At 36.1% G+C, this 27,494-nt stretch overlaps 1 protein-coding gene across 1 annotated transcript in view; it reads left to right on the plus strand.

Annotated features, from left to right (window-relative positions):
- The window catches only part of LOC145288272 (CD109 antigen-like), a gene marked incomplete at its 5' end in the record, with an annotated part of 117,373 nt that overhangs the window by 46,426 nt on the left and 43,453 nt on the right, over positions 1–27,494 (plus strand). The window contains 8 exon segments of the mRNA XM_080136312.1: positions 6,749–6,826; positions 8,761–8,836; positions 11,688–11,826; positions 15,681–15,798; positions 18,310–18,423; positions 21,770–21,838; positions 23,277–23,405; positions 25,820–25,958. Coding sequence (XP_079992438.1) covers positions 6,749–6,826; positions 8,761–8,836; positions 11,688–11,826; positions 15,681–15,798; positions 18,310–18,423; positions 21,770–21,838; positions 23,277–23,405; positions 25,820–25,958 — 862 coding nt within the window.

Raw genomic sequence — 27,494 nt, forward strand, 5'->3', positions numbered from 1 at the left:
TTCATGGCTCCTTTTATCGCATGGGGAAAACAGTGCTGTAAGTAGGACTGCTTTTTAACTAATGAAAGGCAAAGACAGCACAATTGCTCACAGTTTTGTGCTTGAACGATCATCTATCATCAGTCGCCAATGTGCAGAGATCTGGCTAAGGACTTCCAGTAATACCTTTTACCTGCCTCCGTCTCCTTCACTCACATGAAAAGTGTGAGGTCATTCATAAAGAAACTATTATAAGTTGACAGAAACACAAATGACTTGATTAGAGTGGTGAAGGCTTTTGTAGGACCATCTACACTTGTTGTTGGAACAATTGATTAACTCATTCGGTGCAGTTAATTATCACAGAACAGGCAGACAACAGCCCTCAGGTTTGAATTCAGAGTTTCTCTCTCCTAGATGTATACCTTAACAAAGGCTAAAGTGGTCTAAACGTGCCTCCAGACACCAAGGTGGGAATTTCTAAGTCCCGGCAATACACACACACACACACACACACACACACACACACACACACACACACACACACACACATATATATATATATATATATATATATATATATATATATATATATATATATATATATATATATATACAGTGCTAGTTGGCCGTTCACACCGAAAAGGGATTCATTCGCCCTTTGGAAGGTCTTGTTTTTTTATCCTTCAGGGAGACTAGCCACTTTCCTCACCAAACAGTTTAGTCGTCGGTGACCAGACCATAAAGCAGGTAGTACTGGGTTACATGGTACCAGTAGCATATGACATGACCTAACTAAATAATGTTGTTTCTGATGGCATGATGTCCGAAGCCTTCAGTGTTACAAATGGGACCAAACAGGAGTGTGTAATGGCACCTGTTCTCTTTGTGCTTTTCTTTTCACTTACGATTTGCTTTTTTGCCGACGATGCTGCTCTGGTGGCAACATCCTTCGACTGACAATAAGCATAAAAAAGTAGCACATCAGTTTTTCCCTACTCCAAAGCAAGGAGGCGTAAGGCAAAATCCACCTGAGTATAGATTTCCCGAGCGTAATCTGAAAGTGAATGGTCTTGATATGAATTATGTTAAATCGTTTCCCTCGGATCCAATTGAAATTATTATTGATGATGAAATTATTCAAAGGATTGCTAAGGCTGCCTGTGCCTTTGGAAGCCTTCGCTTGCGGGATGAAAGGTGTACACAAAAATTCTTGTTCTTCGTACTCTGAGTCACGGACTCTGTACATACATCACATTCATCAGTATTCCATAAAGACTGTCTACGCTGTATTCGTGGCCTTACCCTCGTGACAAGGTATCAAATGCTGAATTATTCACAAAATGCAAAATCTCTGACATCGAACCATTCCTCATCCAGTCACATTGCGGTCGACTAATCACCTGTTGAGGATGCCTGATAACAGAATACGAAAAATTGTGGTGTATAGTCAGCTGGCAGTTGAAGAAAGAAATGTAGGGCGGCCTTGGCTTAGTTGAGAGAAAACAAAGAAAGAACAAAACGATTTGCAGCAGCACTGCTATCTGCAGCTGCCAATCCATACTCATGTTCTATATGCGACCTTGTTTGCAGGTCTCTTGCTGGACTCAAAAGTCATCCGAGGCAAAACATAAATGAATTAAAAAATATGGGTTGTCGGAACCTCATACATCGTATTGATGGGAGAGTCCAATATATATATATATATAGAGAGAGAGAGAGAGAGAGAGAGAAAGAGAGAGAGAGAGAAAGAGAGAGAGAGAGAGAGAGAGAGAGAAAGAGAGAGAGAGAGAGAGAGAGAAAGATAGATAGATAGATAGAGAGATAGATAGATAACTTATTTAACTTTGAATTCTCATCGCTTATATCTTATATTAATTACTTTATCCATAAAGTTTTTTTCTATCTTGCTAAAAGATTATTTGTATCTTTATCAATTATATATAATTTTAGATTCAGTCAATTAAAAAGTATAATTATAATTAATAAGTTGTAAATGAGTTTGAAAATTTGAATTGATATAGGTTGCTTCCCTTTACCTGTTTATGAACTTATTATAAAAAGGGGAAAATCTATACCCGATAATTAAAATTAGAACATAGATAAAGGGCTATGAATAAATAAAGGGCTATGAATAATTACAAATATATAAACATAACAACTAATCTTATATTTAGTGCTGCAACAAACAAATAAATTTATTAAATAAATTTTGACTATCAAACCAATCCTTTGTAAAAATAAAAAAAAGGGAAATCAACATGCAGTTTCGAACCTAATCTAAAGTATTTTAACAGAAGAATCAATTATAATTATAAAAATTTATATACCTTAAAAATAAAAATCAAAGGTGGTAACATATTCATATTAAAACCCCTCTTTTCTATTTATTTAAAAAGAAAATACAATTTTCTTATATATGGGTTGTGGAAATGCATTCACTAGCAAAAGATCTATCTAATTTGCATATTCTTTTAAACATTCATTTTAATTAATTCCCTGTTAGTTTTTCGGTTTTCTTATGGGATGATCATCTAGAGTTTACTATTACGTGTAATTATATTCATGCAGATATTCTACATGATTTATACTTGCATAATATTTGCGTACAAAGTTTACAGTAAACAAAAAAGTGTTTCCATATATATTTATGTATACGTATATATTTTTGTTTAATCTATTAGTCTATTTATCTATCTATCTATATATGATGGACTCTCCCGTCGATTTTGACGTATGGGGTTTGGACAACCCATATTTATAAAACTCATTTATGCTTTTGCCTCTGATGACTTTTTAGCCCAGCAAGGGACTTGCAAACAAGGCCACAAATAGAACATGAATGTGGATTTAATGCTGCAGATATTGGTGCGGCTGGTAGTCGTTTTGCTCTTACTCTGTTTTCTTTCAGTTGCCTTAAGCTTTCAGATTGAAACCTCTGGAGACCTTCAAAACACCTTGATCTCCATCCTTTTCGGTCATTCACCTCATCTTCAAGACTCCTGTATGGTATGTTCACTGCAGACAAGTTACTCTTCAACATGTCCTTGTACCTAAGCCTGAGGGTTGTTGTCTGCTTGTTCTGTGGCAATTGGTTTGCACCGAGTGAGTTAATCAGCAGTTCCAAAAAGTGTGGATGGTCCTACACGAGCCTTCACCACTTAAATCAAGTCCTTTGTGTGGGTTTCTGACAGCTTATCGTAATTTCATTATGAAAACCTCATACTGTCCTGCAAGAAGTCCACTGGCGATGGAGTTAAAGATATATATATATATATATATATATATATATATATATATATATATATATATATATATATATATATATAATGAGAAATAGCATTCCGAAAAAAATTTTAAAAATACAAAAAGAAAAAATCAAGTTATGTATTCATCAACATTTCGTCTTTATTTCGAGACTTCCTTAAGAAAGTATCAAAATAAAAACGAAACTTCGATGAACACATAAAATGATGTGTCCTTCATATATAGTTACTCTTCAACTTGTTCTTGTACCTAAGCCAAGGACGTCTGACAATTCTTTTACCACCCTCAAATTGACTGTACATCGCAATTTTTGGAATTCTGTCATCGGGCATCCTCAATACATGACCAGCCCACCGCAATTGCGATTGAATAAGGAATGATTCAATGCCAGATATTTTGTATTTTGTGAATAATTCGGCATTTGATACCTTGTCGTGGAGGTTAAGACCACATATGGAGCGTAGACACCTTTTGTGGAAAACGTTCAGCTGATTAATGTGATGTCTGTATGGGGTCCATAACTCAGATCCATAAAGAAGAATGGAAAGAACAACAGCACGGTAGACAAGGATTTTTGTGTCTAGTCGAATACCCCTTTCGTTCCACAAGCGATGGAGAAGATTTCCAAAGGCAGAAGTGGCCTTAGCAATCCTGTTGACAATTTCATCATCAAGAGAACCGCCCTGGTTCACCTTGCTACCAAGGTAAGGAAAGGACTTCACATAATTGATATCATGACCGTCGACTCTCAGCTTGCGCGCAGGAAATCTATACTCTGGTGAATTTTGCTTTACGCCTTCAACTTGTTTTGGAGTAGGGTGTGGCTGATGCACTACCTCAGTCTTCCTTATGCTAATTGTCAGGCCAAAGGCCTTGCACGTGGCTGAAAATCGATCAAGAAGAACCTGGGCTTCTTCAAAGGATGTGGCTACCAGTGCGGCATCGTCAGCGAAGAGCAAGTTGCCAATAATTTCGGTGTGAAGAAGAGTCTTGGCCTTAAACCGTTGTGGGTTAAATAAGCCACCGGATGACCGAAATTGAAACTTGACACCAGTGTCCAAATCATCAAATGCATGTTTCAGCATTAGTGAAAAGAAGAGCGCAAAGAGGACTGGCGCCATTACACATCCCTGTTTGATCCCATTCGTAACATGAAATGGATCAGACATCATACCATCTGAGACAATACTGGCCTTCATCCCCTCGTGAAAGGAAATGATCACGTTCAGCATGTTTTCTGGAATACCAAGCCTTCTTAAAACTTTCCAAAGAGACATTCTTGACTCCCTTATTTTTGTAGAGATGATTGATGCAGGCATCTTTGTAGTCCTGTGGAACTCGGCCTTCTTTCCATATCTTTACAAAGAGAGCATGGAGCTTTTTTACCAGCACATGCCCACCATGCTTGTACACTTCAGGCGGAATTGGATCCTTTGGTGATGGGGACTTGCCAGAAGCAATTTGTTTGATGGATTCCCATACCTCCTGATAAGCAGGTTCCAATGACAATTCTAAAATATCTGGATTCTGAGGAATAGAGGACACGACATCGCCGTCAATGACAGATGAGGTGTTTGAGACAGTTTCAAAGTGCTCCTTCCAACGATTGAGAATATCTGATTTATCAGTTAGCAATGCTTCTCCATCGGCTGTGGTTAATGGGGAAGCACCACTTTTCTGAGGATCAAATACCTCTTTCAGACCATCATAGAAGGCTTTCATGTTCTTGCTGTCAGCAGCTCCCTGCAGTGCAATTGCCTTATTGTACCACCATTGTTCTTTCATAGCTCGGGGAGCTCGCTGTACCTCACCTTTACACTTTTTGTAGGCCGTGTGCTTCACTGTTGAGTTTTTGTCCTCAATCCAACATTTGTGAGATAAGTGCATTTGGTTAATCAGTGCTTTAACTTCATCGTCACTTTCGTCAAACCAATCCTGGTGTTTTCTTTTGGGTATTCCAAGGACTTCTACTGCTACAGCTTGAGTTGCTTCTCGCAATGCTTTCCAAGAAGATTCAACATCATCAGTTACATCAACACCCTCAAGGTTTTCATCAAGCTTATTGGAGAGCTGGATTTAAGAGGCCGCACATCAATGCGTTTGGGGACTGTTGATCTTGTAACTCTGTGCCTTCGCACATGCAACGACAGTTTACTTTTGAGAAGGGCGTGATCCGAAAGATAGCAAGAAGTGTGGAAAGAGCGAGTGATTTTGAAGTCACTCATGTGCTTCCGCTTTGTTATGACGAAGTCAATAAGATGCCAGTCCTTTGAACGAGGATGCATCCATGTCGTCTTCCGATGCACAGGTTGTTGGAATATGGTATTGGTAATACAGAGGTCAAACTCCCTACAGATTGTAAGAAGTCGTAAACCATTTGCATTTACCTTGCCTATGCCATGCTTACAAAGTGCACCGGTCCACGACAGATGGTCACTACCAACACGAGCATTGAAATCGCCAGCAAGAACGAGTTTATCATGGTGTCGAACTCTGGAGAGGACATCACGGAGGGTATCGTAGAAGTCATCCTTCTCTTGACCTGAACTGGCTAACGTTGGGGCGTAACAACTAACTAGCGTCACCCTGGTGTTTCCTTCTAACTCTAGGGAAAGAGTTGCCATACGATCAGATATGCCTTTGACCTGACCTGACATATTATATCATATGACATGACCTGACATATATATATATATATATATATATATATATATATATATATATATATATATAAAGTGAACGTGTCTGTGTGTCTGTCTGTGTGTCTGTGTACATTTCTCTGCGCAATAACTCTGTCAATTAATATATATATATATATATATATATATATAGATATAATTACCGATTCCGATTCCGATTCCGATTCTTTATAAATCTCTAAATATTTAACAATAAAGTTATTTTCCAGATTTCTGTAAAAAAAAAACAACAACAAACAAAAAAACATGTAAAATAAGCAGATATTTTCCTTAACGTAAAAATATACTTGTGTAGGATGATCTATAGTTTTTTGCTTTACTGGTATTTTAAAATCAATAAATATTTATTATTTTAGAAGATTTTGCTTTAAAAAAAAATCAAATTAAAAAGACAATTAAAAGAATCGCTTTGGCATCGGGAAATAGGCATCAATTTTTTCGATTCCGATACCGATTCAGATACTCCCACATGTGCCGATTTTTCCGATTCCCGATTAATCGCCCCAACACTAATACACACACACACACACACACACACACACACACACACACACACACACACATATATTATTATTATTATTTCCTGTGTCAACATAATGTTATGAGGAGATGTACTGTTTTATGTATGACATTTTCTTCAACAGTGTGTGAATGTGGCTAAGTAGTAAGTGGTGAAAATATAAAGAAATTAAGCCATACAGGGTCTTTCCATTTATAGAAAAGCCATGGAATTCGTGTTATCTGTTGAGTTTATATATCCGTTGATTCATCTGCATGTTTTCCGATTTCTTATTTCCCAACAGATTTATGATGCTCTGCTCGGCAGTGAAAATTCCAACAGATGGCGTTACAGTGTCACCGATATCAATGGTGTGATCAACGTAAGTCCTCACTCCTCATTATTATCTATATAAAATAAACAGTAGATGTCTTTATGTGGGTTTTTGGAAATATTTCATGGAATAATTCGACCTCCTATCTTTCCCAGCTAATAAAAAAAAAATATATAATATAATTGAAAAAAAATATATATGTATACGTATATCTATATATATGTATATGTATATATATGCATATGTATATATATGTATATATATATTTGTGTGTATATATATGTATATATACATATATATAGTAGTTGTATAATTTGGCTTCCTAGATTTAGAACAACTGAACATCATGTGATTATTAAAAAGAGCTCAACGGAGGACAGAGCAGGTATATAATATGTGTATTATACAATCATTATTGGTCACATATGTGATTACATGTTTCTAGTGGAATCTCCGTTTAGAGAGACTCGTCTTATCAGACCGAAAAAAGAAGCGACACTGAAACGAAAATCATTTTGCATATAGAAAAGGACATCTGAGTGTGGCTTGAACCCTGAAAAACGGGTGATGACTTATTAGTAATTAATTAGGACTAAATGTTTATTACTTTGATCTGAAGTGGTTCTAGTGTGGTCTCTTTTTATTCTCATCATCTATTGCAGACTCTGTTTCTGTGTTAACTTTAGTGCATTGTTTATCTCCTTATTTTATTGATAACCTTTATTTAGTTTTCGTTTTATTTATTCATTTGACCAAAATAACATACGTCTAGATGGTCAAATTAACAACGTGTAACATATATAACGTTTTCTATGATTTAAATATAGATAGTATTATGGGAGTTGCATTTTTCATATTAATGTGTATATGTTTATCACTTCCTCAATACTAGGATGTATAATATATTTTATAAATTTATGTGTCCTTATAGTGATGGGATTCATTGACTGCATACATGCAAACAAATACATAATAGTATAGATGCGTCTATATTGGTAGGCCTCCCAATTCACATAAACCATCGATTTACTTAGTTATTGCTCGAAATCAGTTATGTGTTTGGTTCCATTAAATAACGTTGTTTTACTGTTATAATTCTCGTATGTATGTACAAGTATGTTAGCCACATAGATTATTTTTGTTAAACGTTTTTGGGTATTTTATTAGTAAGTATGCAAAGTGCACTCACCTTTTTCCAGCTAATTGTGTATTAGGTTCTCATTCGCTTTATTTTAATCGATATAGCTTAAAATTGTGTTATTTTAGGATACCCTGTAAATATATATATATATTTTTAATTCAATTTCCACCCCAAACAAGGCACAGTGCCACTTTGAAGCAGGGGACTACTATCAGGGACTTAATTAGCGGGGTAACTATGAAGGGAGATGAGTAGAAAGATGTTTGTTAACATTACACTTGAACTTCTGCATATCATTGCAGTTGGGAAAGCAGAATCCCGGGAGGGAGTTCCAAAGACCGCAGTTCTGGGGAAGAAACTATTGGAGTAAAAGGCTTTCTTGCACCTAGGGATCTCTACTGTAAAGGGATGAGACTTAGTAGATTGTCGGGTTTGTCGGGGGTAGTTACGTCGGGGAGGTACAAGTGTTTTCAGTTCGTCAGAGCATTCACTATTAAAGTATTTGTAGAACAGGTAGAGGGATGCAACATCTCGTCGATGGGACAGAGGCTGAAGCCTAGATGACAGTTCAGGACCTATCAGGTTGGCGACTCTCTTTTGAACCCTGTCCAAGATTAGCCAACCAAAACGCTTAAAATATGAATACTGATGAAGCACGAAAAATGTGTGTTATTAAATTTATTTGCCTTTTTTATAAGCCGTATAGCTGTCCAATGCGTTTTATCCCTGCATTTTTTAATACGAAACAAAACTTCTGCATTATTTCTCTACACAATAGTTGATATTTATATTATTTTTTCACTGTCAACATTTAATCCGATTTTTTCTCTTTCTCCTGCAGTCCCTGGGGATGGAAATAATGACCAACTTTATTAAAAAACATCGTTCAATTAGCTACAACACCTTGGGCCGTACAGGTAAATGAAGACTTTTCTAACTCATTCATGTAACATTTTCCAAACGTTCAAGAAGCAATTAACAAAATAAAACCTTTTTACATACGTGCGCGATCGCTGCTCTTTCATTTTTTAACGTCGCGTTTAGTGAATGTAGTCGTTGATCTTCTGTTTAACTGAAGATGAATCTGACCATACATGGAAACACAATGGAAACCTGTTGACTTGATTTAGAGAATTTTTGTTTGCGGGAAGAGAGAGTAATCTAATTATGATTACTTCATGGCCACAAGATGGACGACGCGAGGAAAGTGTCTTTGAAGCAACGTCCACTTAGATTTCTACATTGTCGGGCTCTCAACCCGTTTCTGTTTGCCGCCAGTTTATCCTGCCATATACTTAATATAATCCTAACCCAAAATTCATACTAGTTAACATAATCTCTACTTAGGGCCCCCATATATAACATAATTATTCTTTCATATGGAGACTTGTTAGCTTTCAAATATCTTTCTTAGAGAATGGTTGTTCATGGGAGTAGAGATTAATCTAATTATAAATATTTCGTAACTTGTTATTTTTTAATGGAATCTTAATATGGCCGACCTACAGGCAGAGTTCAGGGCAATATTCACCTAGATTTTTTTCTACATTTTTAGACACATTTCGTCTCCCCTGAACACATGAAGTGATTTCTATACAATATCATTTGACACCTGCATTTCTAGCGCGTTTTGTCTGGAAAGCTAGTTGCAGGCTGGTTTATTTCTGTTTGCCACCAGGTTCTCTTGATATATATTTACGTAACCCTAACACGAAATTTATACTAGTTTACATAATCTCTACTTACTGACGTAGGCCCCCAATACATATTACCTTACTCTGTACAAGTGTTAACACGATAGAGAGTTAAATCTTTAAGAATTATTCCGGGAAAGAATGCAATATGGGAAATGAAAAAAGATAATGTTAATATTTTTACCGCAAAGAAATAGCTAGACAACGTGATTGGAGTTCATTGCAAATGATTATCTTATATCGTTGTATAGCGAGGTTATATATATATATATATATATATATATATATATATATATATATATATGTATGTGTGTGTGTGTGTGTGTGTGTGTGTGTGTGTGTTCATATAAGGGTGTCAGTTGTATATTGCGCGTAGCGTGTGTATATACAGTATTCAATAAACAACGTGTAATAGAAATGTGTATATACGGACAGTTTCTCTCTTTTTTTTTTACACAGTGATCACCACTTATCAAGGCCCGGAAGCCACTCAGGGATAAGGGTTATTGCAAGTACATTACGTTAGTGTGGAGATTTGATGAAGTGTTTAATTAAGGGGGCGGTTCATTAGGAATTTGTTAACATTGGACTTGAAGACATCCAAGTTGTAGTCCGGTGGGAAGCAGGCAGACGGAACAGAGTTCCACAGGCGTGCAGTTCTAAGAAAGAAGCTTTGTTCATGGAATCCGCGTTTTGATTTAGGCACAGATATAGAGTGGGGGAAATGTATGCATGATAAAGTCGGTATTATCATCAATGCGTGTGTGTAGGTGCGATGTATAACATATACACATCCGTAACAGTTTAATTAAAAAAGTTTACAAGACATAAATACACCATGACTGTTCAGTATCTACTAACCTCAGTTTCATGCTGTTCTTCTTAGTTCTCTGGCGTTTGGCACCTGGTCGAAACTCTGCAATGGAGATTTTGTTTGCATTCGAAGGACCATCATGGTTATATTTTATATAACTTTATAATCCGCGGCTCCCCAGCAGTGTTGGTCAAATATCACCTCCCTTAATCTTAAGAACAAAAATTTTTTACATATATTAGATCTGGTTTCCTATTCTTAATTAATTTGGCTAGCGTATTCATGTTATAAAAATGAAATCCTTACCTGTGAGATCCGTATATATATATATATATATATATATATATATATATATATATATATATATATATATATATATATATATATATAAAGTTATGAACAGTACATAGAGCCCGAGGAAAGTTGCGATGAACTGCTGGTTATATAAAAAGTCGATTAAAAATTTGAGTTTTAAAATCAACGAGTCCGTGAACCAATATGTACGAAGCCTATCGTTAACGCGCTACGTCAGACATTTTAACACGCTTTTTTCGAATATAATGTTTTTTTTTAAGGTGATGGGTTCTAATGTAAGATGCTTCGAGAATTAACTTTTTTAAATTGTTTTCGTGTTGTACAATTTTTGTATTATCAACAAAGATTTGTCTGAGACCGGAGGAAAGACAGTTATGTTCATTTAATAAATGTTGGTATATAGCGCTGGTGTTGTTTAAAGACATGGCGACAGCGTTGACGTTGTATGTCTAATATATTATTCTTATGTTTATTTTGGGAGTTACATTCTTCTAGAGTGCATTTGAACTGATACACAACATTGGTTTGCTCAAAATATTTACAGCTGGGGAGGAGTTATTTTTAACCATGAAGTTTTGTGTTCTTAACTATAGTAAATGAATTTAATTCTACAGTTGCTTAGCAACAGGAGTTATCTATGGACGATACTTTTCTTCAACTCTTAAAATATATGCTTTATAATACACAGAAAGACAGACAGACACACGCACACACACACACACACACACATATATATATATATATATATATATATATATATATATATATATATATATATATATATATATATATATATATATATAGTCGTCTGAAATTACCAGGTAAAAATATCCTTCATTCAGATATAAGTATTCCATTCTAAGCTCAGTTTATATTGTGCTATTCGTGTGTCAAATATCTTCTTTATCGACTGATTAACTTACGTTTTCATTTTTTTGTTTCTAGCTTATCATATGGAATCTGCTCCAATGGGTCCTGGGCCCATTCCCGTTTCTTCATATTATTCCCCTGTGTCTTCTTCTGTGTCTGCAAGAATAAGAAAATACTTCCCCGAAACATGGATTTGGTTATCGGGAGATGCTAGGTAAGTATTTGAGCGAAATTATGTTAAGATTTATAGAAGCATCTTCGTTGGGGTGTGGGGCTTCAAGATATTGTTTACATTAAGTTTAATTTTCTGCAGGTCGGTACAGTCGAAGAAACAGGAAGTAGGGAGGAAATTCCAAAGGCAAGCAGTTCGAGAAATGTAACTATTAGAGTAGAAAATATATTCGTATTTAGAGACATATAAAGTGGGGGGGGGGAATTTTGCTGCTCGTCGCATGTTACTGGGATACTTATGTTGAAGGCATACTTATGTTGAAGAGATACTTATGTTGAAGGCATACTTATGTTGAAGGGATACTTATGTTGAAGGGATACTTATGTTGAAGGGGTACTTATGTTGAAGGGTTCTTATGTTGAAGGGATACTTATGTTGGAGGAGTACAACTGTAGTAAGTTCGTTGCACCATATTTTATGGAAGTGCTTGTGCAACAAGCACAGGAATGCAATAATGCAGTGATGTAGTAACAGATCGACTTGGACTCACAGTGAGTCTCACACCGTAAATATCTGCAACAAACAGATGAAATTTTCAGATTATGAATGCATAAGTTCAGTCATCATAATAATGCAATTTGCAATCCTCTCTGATCTATTCGGGCGCAATATAAACTATGAGGCATTACTTTTAGAACGACCCTTGTATATGCATGCAGAGTAAAATGAAATATTTTTCACTTTTAATTTATTAATATCAATAATATTGTTAAGTCTGCGTTCGCTCTTGAAATTTTAAGATCTTTTTTTGCACCTTATCCAAAAGGGTGAGACTAGCTCAGATCTTGCGTAAATACTTTATCCACAGGCGAATTCAAACAAAGGGTGTAACCTCACTAAAATTTGCAAATTTTTATGAAAATTATATCACATGCATGAAAGTTTCTAGCGAAGACAATGGAAGTTGTCTTTAATCGTTAAGTTACTGGTGTTGTTGTTGGGGAAATGCTGCTTACTGTTATGAAGTAGGAAGAACACAATAAATTAGCTTTATATCTATCTAGTTATCGCTCTATCTATCTAGCTATCTACGTAATTGGAGAGATAAACAAGAGATGAATATGAAGAATGTTTTCATAAAAACTGTCAAAACATTGTCAAGCAAGATCATAGACAAGTTTACCAGAAAAATAGCAGACCGGAAATACGTGTGAGTCACGTGGATCAGGTTAGCTGGACATCACACAGAAAGTTGATCTGGGGACGTCAGCAGAGGAAGGTGGCCTGAAGTGGTCTCCTGTCCCCCCCCCAGGTAAAGATCGTCGATTGCTCCTCTGCTAATAGTAATGACCGGGAGAAAATAAAGAAATATAAAACCCAACCCATCGTCTTGAGTTAATCGCATGCGTCTTTTTATCAAGAGAATTAACTCCCTCAAGATGAAAGAAGAACCTCCCAGAGGCTGATAAAACCCATGTCTGTCTTTGAATAAATGTGTTTATGTTATATGTTCACACACACACACACACACACACACACACACACACACACACACACACACACACACTGAAAGAGTTAATTAAAAAAAAAGAAAATGGTAAGAACACCCACCTATACGACCATGGAACATAAATAGACGAAGGGTTCAAATATTGAAGAACCACCATAGACGTTACACAACACGTACACACATTGTCATCAGTACAGAACTCTCTGTCATCAGTACATATCCCTGTACAGTGATATGGTACTACACAACATGACCCTTTTTAATGCCGTTCATGTTAGTTTTACGTAACAACGTTATGCGTCCTACAGAGGTCTGAACAAGTGGAAGTATGAAAGTATCAGATGGAGAGTATACCGTGGATGAGACAGCGTCGTCCCGTCAAACATTTTCTCATATTCCGTGGTCTTCAAACTTGTGTGCGGCCTTGCGTTGTTGTGTTGAAAGCGGAATATTTCCCTTTTCTCTAGCCATACATGGACAACTCTGATTCCAAATGCAAAATGGTAACGCCTTTCCTCTTCGAGAAGATGGTGCACATCACTTCGCTTGCAGATGTCTGCATTTTGAATTTCTTCTTTGATGAAAAGTGTGAATGATGCCATTCTATCGACTTCTCTTTGAATTCCGGCTCATAGTGGTGCCACCACGTCCTGTAACCAGTGTTGATGGGGCCCAAGAATCCGTTACCTTCAGCTGATTCAATAAGTCCTGACAAACATCCCGTCGATTGTCATTTAATGCATTTATGGCACCCACCTAGCGTTCACTTTGCTGTATCATAGCCTTCAACTTTATGCTCATTTCATTTATCAGATGAGTTGGTAAAGAAACACAGTGTTTTTTTGCTGGGCAGGGAGAGGTGATGCTGTTCATGGACGCCCGGAGCATGCTTAGTCATTCATATCGTTGACATCTATGCTGATAACACGACCATCTACGGCAACACATCAAAGGCTGTAAATGACAAAGTTCTCTCTGATTCTCTCTCCTCTGATCTCGAGCGCGTGGTTCAGTGGAGGAAGATGTGGCTGGTTACCTTTAATGCATCCAAAACCAAACTCCTATCCTTACATCATCAACGCTCTGATCCCCAGCTGGCATCAATTGTGATGGATGGCTCTCGTCTGGGTGAGGCCCCGTGTTTTGACAAGCTTCTGGGTTTGACCTTTACTACTGATCTGAAATGGAACACGTACATCAAGTCTGTTGCCAAGGTCGCTGGAAAGATGGTGGGATCCTTCTACTGCTCCAGAAGATATCTCACTACTGATGCAATTCTCTATCTATATAAAAGCCAAGTACGTCCAAGGATGGAATACTGTTGCCATATCTGGGCAGGAGCTGCTAAAAACAGCCTATCCTGCCTTGACAGAGTACAAAATAGACTTTGTGGCTTAGTGGGGGATGGCCTTTTCTCTACCCTGCAACCTCTCTCCCACAGAAGAGACGTTGCTAGCCTATCCTTGTTTTATCGTTATTTTCATGGCAGGTGCTCATCTGAACTTCAATCCCTGGTCCCCCCTCGCCAATCTTTCATGAAAAACACCCGTCTAGCTGAATCCACTGTGAAAAATTTCCCCCACTCTATATCTGTGCCTAAATCAAAACGCTGATTCCATGAACAAAGCTTCTTTCTTAGAACTGCACGCCTGTGGAACTCTGTTCCGTCTGCCTGCTTCCCACCGGACTACAACTTGGATGTCTTCAAGTCCAACGTTAACAAATTCCTAATGAACCGCCTCCTTAAGTAAACACTTCATCAAATCTCCACACTAACGTAATGTACTTGCAATAACCCTTATCCCTGAGTGGCTTCCGGGCCTTGATAAGTGGTGATCACTGTGTAAAAAAAAAAATCTCTATCGCAACTCTGAAATGGACGAACCCATCTCCTAACTGTACTGACATCAATTGTATCGGCTTCGTAAACGTTTAACAAGTGCCAGTGAATATTGATTCAATGACGCATCTCTGCTTCTGTAACACATCTATGGCAGGGGTTCGGGTTCCTTTCGTAGAGCCCCACACCATAAATATCTGCAACATAGAGATGAAACTTTCAGAATATAAATGCAGTAGTTCAGTCATCATAACAATGCAATTTGCAACCCCGTCTGTCTGATTCATTAGGAGGCATTACTTTTATGCATGCAGAGTAAAATGAAATATGTTTCACTTTTAATTTATTAATATCAATAATATTGTTAGGTCTGCGTTCATGTTTTACATTCATAAAAATGTAAAACGTTTCACTTTTGGTTTATTAATATCTAGGCGCGTAAAGCAAAGTCTGAAATAAAAATCTTTCAAATAACCGTTTCACGTCATTACGTCACGGTGTGGCATCATTATTGCGGTTTTTATTCTTATTATTATTTCTTTTCAGCGACGCTGGTGAGTTCAGCTTCAACAATGTTGTTCCTGATAGCATCACAAAGTGGACAACGAATGCTTTTGCCTTTCATCCCGAAAAAGGTCTTGGCATCATGAAAGAATCTGCCGAGGTAAACAATCACAACTACGACCTCTGTTTACAAAGTAATAAATCCGATGTCATATAAAGTAAATAATATTAAAGTAAACCGAATCATCTGCACAATTTGAATATTAAAATTGTAAATTTAAGAAAGACGAAAACAATATGTGCTTTTTATTCTGCACTCAATCGATCTAAAACAGTCTGACTTCCGTATTCTGCACAAGTCTCATTTCTCACTTTGGAATATTTACTTAGCGTAATATTGGCAGCAAGCAACAACAAAAAAAGCAAAACATTACATTACATACTGTCGGATATTATTTACGTGTTACCAATAACGGTTTTCCGTTGTGTTTGGGCTTGAAACCGACGGTACCAATGTTTCTTCTGAACTTCTGTAAAACTAATATATATATATATATATATATATATATATATATATATATATATATATATATTAGCAAACGTACCCGTCGTTGACTGGGTTCAAAAACAGCCTACAGAAAATGGACTCTGATTTATGAAAGTATGATAGGTTATGAAAAGGAAGGGTTGTAAAGAGATAGCTTCGAATTTGGGGGTATCAAAACCAAAGCAAAATATGATGAAAGTAAAAATAAAATAGATAAACTCCATAATTTATTATACCATACCTGTTCACACTGAAACACTTATCACAATATTCTGTGGATCTATATTAAAAAACCTTGTTAAACTTAGTGACATATTTCCATTCTATGGAGGTCAGGTGCAAATGAATAACCCTATAATTTTATTATACCACATTTCTTCAAACTGAAACATAATTATGAAAATATACCTACGCAGATAGATATGAAAAGTCTTTATTAAAGTTTGTGCCTATTTCCATTCTATGGAAGCCAGGTGCAAACGCAGATCCCACAATTTTATTATACCATCCCTATTTAAGTTAAAACATACTTATCAAAGTATTCTTATGTACATCTATATAAAAAACACATGTAAAGGTTTTTTTTTTTTTAATTTTTAAATTTTTTACTTCCATACTTTGTGGACCAGGCGCGAACGCAGACCCCACAATTTTAATGAACCACCGTTCTGCCAGATCAAACATACCAATTCCTGTGTCTCAATACATCTATCATTATATGTAATCAGTTTTTTTAAATAGTCAACCATATAGGAGCCTATTCGTGACCACGCACACCCCCCCACACACACACATTCAGCTTTATATTATATTATATATATATATATATATATATTTCTGTGGAAATATTCTTTATTCACTTAAATTTCCTTATTATATATACCAATCCTTATTCAAGAAGCTCAATGTAATCACAGAACATATAATGAATGAATGACAAAGTCTTACAATTTATTCCTTTAATTCAGTTGACACTTACAATTATTGACAGTATCTGTTTTGTAGCACAAAATAATCACTTAATTATAATATCAATTTCTGAATTCAAAATGGTGTAATGTAAGCAAACTATAAGGTATTTACAGCTTTTCTTACAATTTCCAGATTTTTAAATCATGTCCAAACGAATTTTATTTCCTTTTAGCGGATCGATTGTTGCTATTTCTTCTGATGAGTTAAGGGCATAATAGATTCACTGATTGATATAATAATTAAGTAATTGATTTTGTTCTACGAATGAAGTACTGTCAACAATTGTAGGTGTCAGGTGAATTAAATGAATAAACTGTAAGCTAGTCAACATCATGTAAATTGGAATATAGACTTTTGCCATTATACATATATATATATATATATATATATATATATATATAAACTGAGAATGTGTGTGAAGACACTTCTCAACCTATACACTCAACGAATTTTGGATTTACAAACTTGAAATTTGGTATATAGGATATTCAAACATGTGAAAAACTTTTTAATATGTTTACATCCGGAAAAATGCTGCTAAGGGGTAAAAATTGAAAAATTAGTATGTGGTGGGTGGGGGGTCATCAGATTTGTATCTGTTTGTTAACTCTTTCACGAATGAGCATGCGTGAATCGTTCAAATGACATATGTCAAGAACAAGTAGGTATGAATACGCCTTTTAAACACTATCAAGCTGACCTAATGGTTATCGTACTTGACTTACTATCTATAAGCTTTGGTATCGATCGCAACTTGGGTATTTTTTGTACTTACAAGAAGTGGACTATTTAGAAAAACATAGTTCGCGCATGCACATGTCTCAGTTTCTTTTCGTTTTTTTTTTACTTCATTTTTCAAATGAATTTAACGTTATGTTTAATACATACAATATTTCTGTTCGTCATAAATAAGAATGCTGCCTCAATTAAAATATAATATTTATGCGTATTTTACAACCGGGTAAGGCTGGGTGACCCGCTAGTATATATATATACACACACACACACACACACACACACACATATATATATATATATATATATATATATATATATATATATTACTGAATAATTTAAGTATACAGAATTATCTACATACATATATTCTTTAGTAACGTGTGCCTCATCCGTGTGTTTATCTTATCATTTCAGTTCCTCTCCTACCAAGACTTCTTCATCGTTCCTGTGTTGCCGCCATTTATCATCAGAGGAGAATCTTTCGTCCTGAAAGTGTCCATCTTTAGTAATTTGACACAAGATCAAGAAGTAAGTCAAACATCAAACATACAGCATAATAACAACATTAGTTAGTATTGCTAGTGTTTTATATTGACCATAGCAACTTTTTGGCAACTGCTAATTAATTTGCTAAAATGTTATAGAATAGCAGTTCTATCATAAAGCGCTTTCTCTTTTTTTGGAAAGTTTAAATATGTTAAATATCAATGCCGCATGCAACGAAACATCATTTTGATAAGAAGAAGCGCACCAGGCCACATGATGCAAGAAATAACATCAAATAATTTTCAGGTGGAGCACAAGATTGTCTGAAAAAATATATATAATTAACATAGCACCAGATATGGGAAGAAACAACAAAAATCATCGATTGTCAAAAAGAAATGTTAAATGTTATATATATATATATATATATATATATATATATATATATATATATATATATATATATATAACGTAATTAAATCCTTCTTAAGTAATAGAAAAATCAAAGTTGTCCTCGACGGACGTACATCCAAACAATATGACATAAATGCGGGAGTGCCTCAGGGGTCTATCCTTGGACCTCTATTGTTCCTGATATTCATAAACGACCTCCCTGATAATATTGTTTCGGAGATGGGTATATTTGCCGATGACACCACTCTCTATAACAGATATGAGGGGAAAACAAATGAACACATACCCAAGAAAATGGCAGAAACACAAGAGGATGACCTCCAATCCGTAGTGGAATGGGGACAAAAATGGTTGGTCTCATTCAATGCTGCTAAAACTAAGCTTGTTTCCTTCAATAACTACAAGAAACCTTCTCTACCACCAATAGCAATGGCCAAGAACACATTGCCTGAAAGTACTTCTTTTAAACTCCTCGGCCTAACGTTTACAGGGAATATGAACTGGAATAGATACATTGAGAGCATTGCCAAGGCTGCTGCAAGGAAGGTTGGCTCCCTCTACCGTGCTAGAAAACTACTTACGCCTGCCAGTATCCTATACCTCTATAAGGCAACCATTCGCCCATGTATGGAGTACTGTTGTCACATCTGGGCTGGTGCATCTGCTGCTTGTCTCTCGCTCCTGGACAAGGTTCAAAAAAGAGTCGCCAACCTGATAGGTCCTGAACTGTAATCTAGGCTTCAGCCTCTGTCCCATCGACGAGATGTTGCATCCCTCTGCCTGTTCTACAAATACTTTAATGGTGAATGCTCTGACGAACTGCAAACACTTGTACCTCCCCGACGTAACTACCCCCGACAAACCCGACAAACTACTAAGTCTCATCCCTTTATAGTGGAGATCCCTAGGTGCAAGAAAGCCTTTTACTCCAATAGTTTTTTCCCCAGAACTGCGGGTCTTTGGAACTCTCTTCCGAGATTCTGCTTTCCCAACTGCAATGATATGCAGAAGTTCAAGTGTAATGTTAACAAACATCTTTCTACTCTTCTCCCTTCATAATGACCCCGCTAATTAATTCCCTAATAGTAGCCCCCTGCTTCAAAGTGGCACTGTGCCCTTGTTTGGGGTGAAAATTGAATAAAAAAAAATATATATATATATATATATATTACATAGCACCAGATATGGGAAGAAACAACAAAAATCATCGATTGTCAAAAAGAAATGTTAAATGTTATATATATATATATATATATATATATATATATATATATATATATATATATATATATATAATTTAAAGGAGATTAGAATAATAGTCTAAAGAGCTAAGTGTATTTTAATGTAACAGTGAAATTACTAGTTTAATTAAAATACAGGAAATGCTCGTTGTAATTTAGATATATAATAAGCTCGATAGTTAAATGTCCTAGAGCTAAATCACTTTACTTAATATATATATATATATATATATATATATATATATATATATATATATATATATATATATGAGAGAGAGAGGGGGAGGGGGAGGGAGGGAGCGAGAGGAAACCAAGAAGAATTAGAGAAGTTCTGTAAAAGGAGACTTATCGAGATAATATAAAGCTCAACATTTGTGGTGGAGCTTATATACACAAGGAAAAAGGGGAAAAACGCTACTATAAACATATATATACTAATGCAAAGAGAACTGGATATATATGCTCCTTATCCCTCGGTATTTCGAAGCCTAATGTTTCTCATTAGAAAAGGAGCGGACGTGCGAGGTAACAGATCAGAAATGTTACATTAGCGAGAATTAGGAACGAAACAATGTGGTATCTAAGGTAGAGTGTAAAGTATTAGTTTCCAAAATACTTGATATAAAGACCATATACCCCGTACTTCGAATGATGTCATTTTTCCTTATTAAAGGAACGATTAGATTTATATGCATTAGTATATATCTTTATATTACCGTGTTTATAATTTTCTCTTGTGTGTGTGTGTGTGTGTGTGTGTGTGTGTGTATTAGTGATGGGACGATTCCAATATCTTCCCGATTCCGCAACACAGCTACCGATTTTGTGCTAAATCCCCGATTCCGATACAATTACCGATTCCGATTCTTTATGAATCTCTACTTATTTAACTATAAGATTGTTATTTCCCCCGATTTTCGTAAGAACACATGTTAAATATGCTTTCGTAAACATAAAAATACATTTGTGGAGAATGGTCAGTCTATTTTAGCTTTACTGGTAATTTAAAATGAATAAATATTTATTATTTTATCATTATTACGAGCAATGGAAGATTTTGGTTTAAACAAAATCAAATAAAAAAAAGATAATTAAAAGAATCGTTTTGGCATCGGAAAATAGGCACCAATTTTTCCGATTCTGATACGCCCAAATTTTCTGATTTTTCCAATTCCCGATTCCAATTCCGAATAATCGTCCCAACACTAATATATATATACACACACACACAACGCAAATTAGACATGCAAATTAGACATGCAAATCAAAATGGTGCTCTGGTTTGTATTTATTAAAATGAAAAAAAAAACACTTTTATTTCAATAAAATACGCCACAAGTGCGCTTGAAAGCCAAACCACAACGTAATATTAGGAAAATAAACAAATATTTTACTTGTTTGAAATTTATCACAAATATATTTCAGAGGTATACTCCATCTTCAGTGTTGTTGTTTTGTTTCTTTTTTTTTCTCTTCTTCTTCCTTGCCATGTTGTAAAGTTGGCGAAAGAAGTCTGTTTTTAAAGTGCCGCGCGTTGTATTTAGCGGTTGTATTTTGAAATGTTTGAACTGTGCGTAGGTAACGCGAGAATAACGTCAAGAATGAGAGTTCAGTAGGTAACGCGAGAATAACATCAAATTATTCAAATTAAAACAACGTTTCTATATGAACTCTCATCTTTGACACAATTTTATTTAATTTTATTTTAAATTATTATCTTGCTTTATTTTCAGGTGACTGTCACCTTACCCGAATCTGACCAGTTTACCTTGAAAGATTCCGAGAATGCTAAAACAGTTACGGTAAGAAATTCTTTCTTCTTTTTCTATATTTCTTTCGCAATTAATTCTTAATTTGTGGAAAATAATTGCCCTTTCACTAAAGGCGGCATGGATTAGCAGGAATTGATTGGTTTTAGTGGCTTCAGAAGTTTAGACTGATTGATTTTCTTCTCGGGCCGTTTTTAGTCAATGTCTTTATGTCGTATTGTTAGATATTTGCCGGGTAATGTCGAAAAGTGCGCTGGTCGATGATTATGATCGTTATTAATATAGGTAAAAATAGAATGTCAGCAAGAATGTTATCATAGCGAAATAAATATTTACAGATAAAATTATTTATGTTAAAATAGAAAAGAATGTTAGTTTTCATAACTAGCACAAACAAAAATGTTAACTTGTTGAAAAAGAATGTTATAGCATAAACAAAATGACGTAACGAGATAGCTTAAAAATACACGTATCAGTTAGTCAACAGGTGGGAGTCAGAGGGAGCAAGTGGGAAAAATATGGTCCGCAAATCATAATGGCTACGAGTAGGGGGGGAAAGCGATAGTAAAATTCCAGGACCAGCGTTGCAACTTTTTAATAGGGAAACGTCCAAAATAAAGCTGCTGTAAATATCACCAAGGCCGTACAAATCTTCGTTTACAACTTTTCCGAGAATCCCTCAAATCAAGATTAACCCAAGATGGACCAGATATGTTTTACTATTATTCGATGTAAAACCCCAGAGATTTATTTGTCCCTTAATGTGATAATTGTTATATGTTCTGTTTAAACAATCACTGGACGATCAATAGACGCATTCATATGTAGACGATTAAATCTATATACACTTGTTTGTACATACCTTCCACCAATATTACAGTGTTGACTTTAGATGTTTTGGTTGTTTCTATGGGTGGCTAAATTAATCGGTGCTTTCATTTTCTAGTTATTAAGTTATTTAAGTAATTAGACGTTGGATAAAATATTAAGTAGTTATGAACCATTTCTTTCCTTTTGTTATTTTGCGATTTCAACTCATCCGTTCATTTATTTGGTAGAGTCCTCGTTTTTCTCAAAATATCTTTTCCTATATTAAAAATTGACCTTGTGACAAAAATCAAAACGACTGAAGCATTTGTTTATAGGGGGCACGGGTCAACTGGAAGAAACCGATGTACACCCAAATCATCAAGCTCATTTTTTTGCGGGGGTGGGTCTTTATAATCTAACGGATCCGTTTTCCATTTGCTTTATCATTTTTATTTTTTTGTTTTATTATGTTTTTTTTTAAATTAATTTTCCCCATTTTTTTTACTTCTAACAGTTTTTTTTTATTTTTCTAATTTTTTCTTTATTTATATTCCGTATTTACTCAGTTTCGCATTAAGAAAAAGTTGCGCGTTTTTTGTTTAGAAACTGTTCAACTTTCATCTTGTGACTATAATGTCTCATGTTGATCTTTGAATTGTAGGTAAACGCCCACAGTGACAACACCGTCCAATTTGAAGTAGTCCCAACGGCGGTCGGGGAAATTCCCGTCAAAGTTCAAGCTAGTTGTGAAGTGGCAGCAGATGAGGTCCATAAGAAAATTACTGTTAAGGTAAGTTATCGACATACAGGAACCATTTTAATTTATGTGGTTAGTCGTTGGAATCAAATTTCAAACTAAAACATGACAGACAGACGAACAAACACACACATACGACTTTTAATAGCTTCTACTTCCGTATCACCGCGTGATGAACTTTGGTATGGACTTTTTCACTTTCAACCTTTTTAAGTAACTTATTTGAAATTCATCAAACTTGTGAGCACGTCTTCTTCCGACTCGTCATTTGTATTTTCTGTAGAATAGTTCTCCAATTTTCTTACACACATGCCATCCAAAACCATAAAAAAAACAACGTAACACATAATATACTATCGGAAATAATTTCCTATATTATGAAATAATTTCCTATATTATAAAATATAACGCACTGGCAAGGAGACCCGGTGTTGCCCGGGATTGAATGAAAGTCAACAAATGCTCTACACTTCCAATACTTTTATTGTCATCGAAATCGCCCATTTTTCAATCAAATCGATTGCATGCTCTAGTCGGGGATTCATCGCAGTGCAACGAGAGGAAACATCACATTCTTCCCTACACTGACTCATTTTTTGTATAATAGCTTGAATTAAAGTTTAAAATGCAAAAGTCAAGTATCATGAATCAATTGTGCGCTAAACAGGAACATTCATTTTGAATGCGCTCCTCTCTTATCAAAGAATCTAGTGTTGATTAAGTTGATTTTATACGCCAGGTCCTTCTGCTTCTGCGGTGATTTGTGATGTTAGGCTGTATAAAGGTGTTAACTTTGGTCAAAATCGGACTTTTCCTTCTTTAATCAGATGGTTTCGATAATCGATTTGCGGTACTTATCGAAGGCATTCCGATATAAAAGCTATCTTTTAACACTCTCATAATTACGTTTGAGTGACGCGATAACTATTCACATTACATTTAAACTTTTGCATCTTAGTACAGTTGGGAAAGTAAGATACAGGGAAAGAATTACAAAGTTTAGCAGTTCGAGAAAAGAAAATTTCAGAGTAAGAAGCTCTCCAGCCTATAGGGATCTCTACAGTGAAGAGATTTCTTGCTTGTCGGCTTAATCAGACTTATTTACGTCGAGAGGAGGGGCACTGGTGCTACAAGTTCATCAATTCCATTAAAATACTTGTAAAAAGGCACAGGGATGCAACCTTGCGGCGATGGAGCAGTTAAAAGTGTAGCACTTATTAAGTTGGAGACTTTTTTTAGAACGTGTGTAAGAGCGAGACTACTGGTAGATGCACCAGACTAGATGTGGCAACAATATTCCAAGCATGAATGAATGATGGCTTTGAAGAGATACAGGATACTTTCAGGTGTGAGTAGTTTTTTTAACACGAAAGAGGAAGTCCAGTTTCTTTGCAGCAATTTTGGCAATGTCTTCACTGCATTTGTTTTAATTCATGCTGTGCCATGTTGTGTGTGATTGTTAAGCCGAAGTGTTTGAATGATGGTCTCTCAGATAACGTTATTAATCATGGCTATCGGTAGTTGGAGAAGTTTTTGAAATTGTTCAACGAAAGAAGCTTAATCTTAATGAAGTACAGAACCTAAAGATTTCTTATCTCTTGAGACTTTGATGCCAAAGTAAATGAACGCTGTTTTCCATTCTACTGAGGTGTGGAAAAACAGATGTGATGTGATTCATTTTCAAGAGACAATAGACACCCTGTAAAGGTATCTGTGTGCGTAATTGTGAGGTAAGAGTTGCATAATCTCCAACCACATCTCTCCTGAATCGGCATTGCTTGGGTCCAGTGGCAAGGAAAGAACCAAGACTGAAACAATGCCAAAATAAGTAGAGAGCACATACAGCACCTGGAATTCTCAAATCGTCACCCATTTTAGTACTGACCAGACTCAACGTTGCTTAACCTCGATGACCTGACAGAAACTTGTATGCCAACGTTATTGGGCAATATGTAAAATAGATACAGTTCGTTAAATATATTGAAATTGCTGCAAAAGTAGATTTTATCCAGAGAAAATAAAGTTGCTATTTGTTGTTCTTTTTTATTCCAGCCGATTTGGTATAATGACAAGAGTATCCACTAATAGGCTAAATCCTCATCATTATAAGGGGTGAATCAAGGGTAAGTGGAGTAATCTTGGGAATGAAGTGTCCCTCTCCCTCGGTGCAGCAGCTCATGAAAAGGGAGCCTTCAAGTCGACCACATAGCTTTAGTTTATTCTTGCAATAAGGAGAAGTTTAAAAAAGAATAAACGTCTCTATAACTGCTATTGTCTCAACTATGTACTAGCATGCGTCGCTATCCAATGAGATAACTACTTACATGTCACTGAGAGAAACGAACGGCTGTTTCTGTTGATGAAAAATATTAATGGTTACATGATAAGATGAAAGAAATAGCCACAATTTGTTACAATTGAAAGATGTTTTTATTTATTTTGTCCAGCCCGAGGGTTACACTTTGTATTTCAACAAAGCATTCCTACTCAAAATTGAGGATGGTGTTCCTGCCGAGATCGATTATGAGTTTGAAGCCAAGCCGGAGTTCGTGAAAGATTCTGAAAGAGTCGAAGTCAGCATTATCGGTAAGTACCTATTTTGTCTGTGGCTGCGTTTATCAATAGACAAAGGAGATGACAATGTGCTGCAAAAGTTTTGCCAATTCAAAATTTCGTCCTGAAAATGAAAGTCCGGTTTTGTATAAACGACTTCCTTTCTTTATTGCATTTTCAACCCAAACAAGGCATCGTGCGTCTAGGTCGTAAGGAGCTACTATTTAGAACATAATTTTCAGGGATATTATGTAGGGAGTTGAGCAGCAAGATGTTTGTTTACAACAAATGCCTTAATGAAGCTTGCTTTCCGGTCTGTTGGAAAACTGCTTCTGTTGTACCAGTATTCAAGAATTCTGGCGAAAGGACAGACCCATCAAATTATCGCCCCATTAGCCTCCTCACACTTTTTGCCAAAATATTTGAGACCATAATTAACCATGCTCTAGTCCATCATCTTACAGATGCTAAACTTCTGACTGACAAACAATATGGATTTAGACAAGCGCGTTCCACAGCAGACATCCTAACTGTGATCTCTGAACGTATATACCATTCACTGGACAATGCGGGGGAGGGCAGAGCGGTAGCTCTAGATATATCTAAGGCTTTTGACAGGGTATGGCATGAGGGTCTCCTCAGTAAAATCAGATTATACGGTATCACTGGTAGAATACTTAACATAAGTAAATCCTTCTCAGATAAGAGAAAAATCCAGGTTGTCCTCGACGGTCGTACATCTAAACAATATGATATAAATGCGGGGGTGCCCCAGGGTTCTATCCTTGGACCTCTATTGTTCCTGATATTCATAAATGACCTCCCCGACAACATTGCCTCTGAGATGGGTATATATGCTGATGACACTACACTCTATGGCAGGCACGACAGGAAGACGAATGAACACATTTCTAAAGAAATGGCAGAAACACTAGAGGAAGACCTCCAATCTGTAGTGGAATGGGGTCAAAAGTGGTTGGTCACGTTCAATGCTGCCAAGACTAAACTAGTTTCATTCCATAATTACAAGAAACCCTCTCTACCACCCATAGCAATGGCCAACGACTCTTTATCTGAGAGTCCATCTTTCAAACTCCTTGGCCTAACGTTCACAGGAAACATGAGTTGGAACAATTACATTGAAGGCATTGCCAGGGCCGCTGCAAGAAAGGTGGGCTCTCTCTACCGTGCTAGAAAACTACTAACACCCGAAAGTATCCTGTACCTCTATAAGGCCACCATTCGCCCATGTATGGAGTATTGCTGCCACATCTGGGCTGGTGCATCTGCTACTAGTCTCTTGCTCCTTGACAAGGTTCAAAAGAGAGTCGCAAACCTGATAGGCCCTGAACTGGCATCTAAGCTTCAGCCTCTGTCCCATCGACGAAATGTTGCATCCCTCTGCCTTTTCTACAAGTATTTTAGTGGTGAATGCTCTGACGAACTGCAATTACTTGTGCCCCCACGACGTGTGCATCCTCGACAAACCCGACAGGCTGCTAAATCCCACCCCCACACTGTAGAGATCCCTAGATGTAAAAGATCTTTTTACTCCAATAGTTTCTTCCC

Source organism: Euprymna scolopes, chromosome 2, assembly GCF_053919585.1.
Source record: "Euprymna scolopes isolate OS-2025 chromosome 2, ASM5391958v1, whole genome shotgun sequence".
Classification (NCBI taxonomy): Eukaryota; Metazoa; Mollusca; class Cephalopoda; order Sepiida; family Sepiolidae; genus Euprymna; species Euprymna scolopes.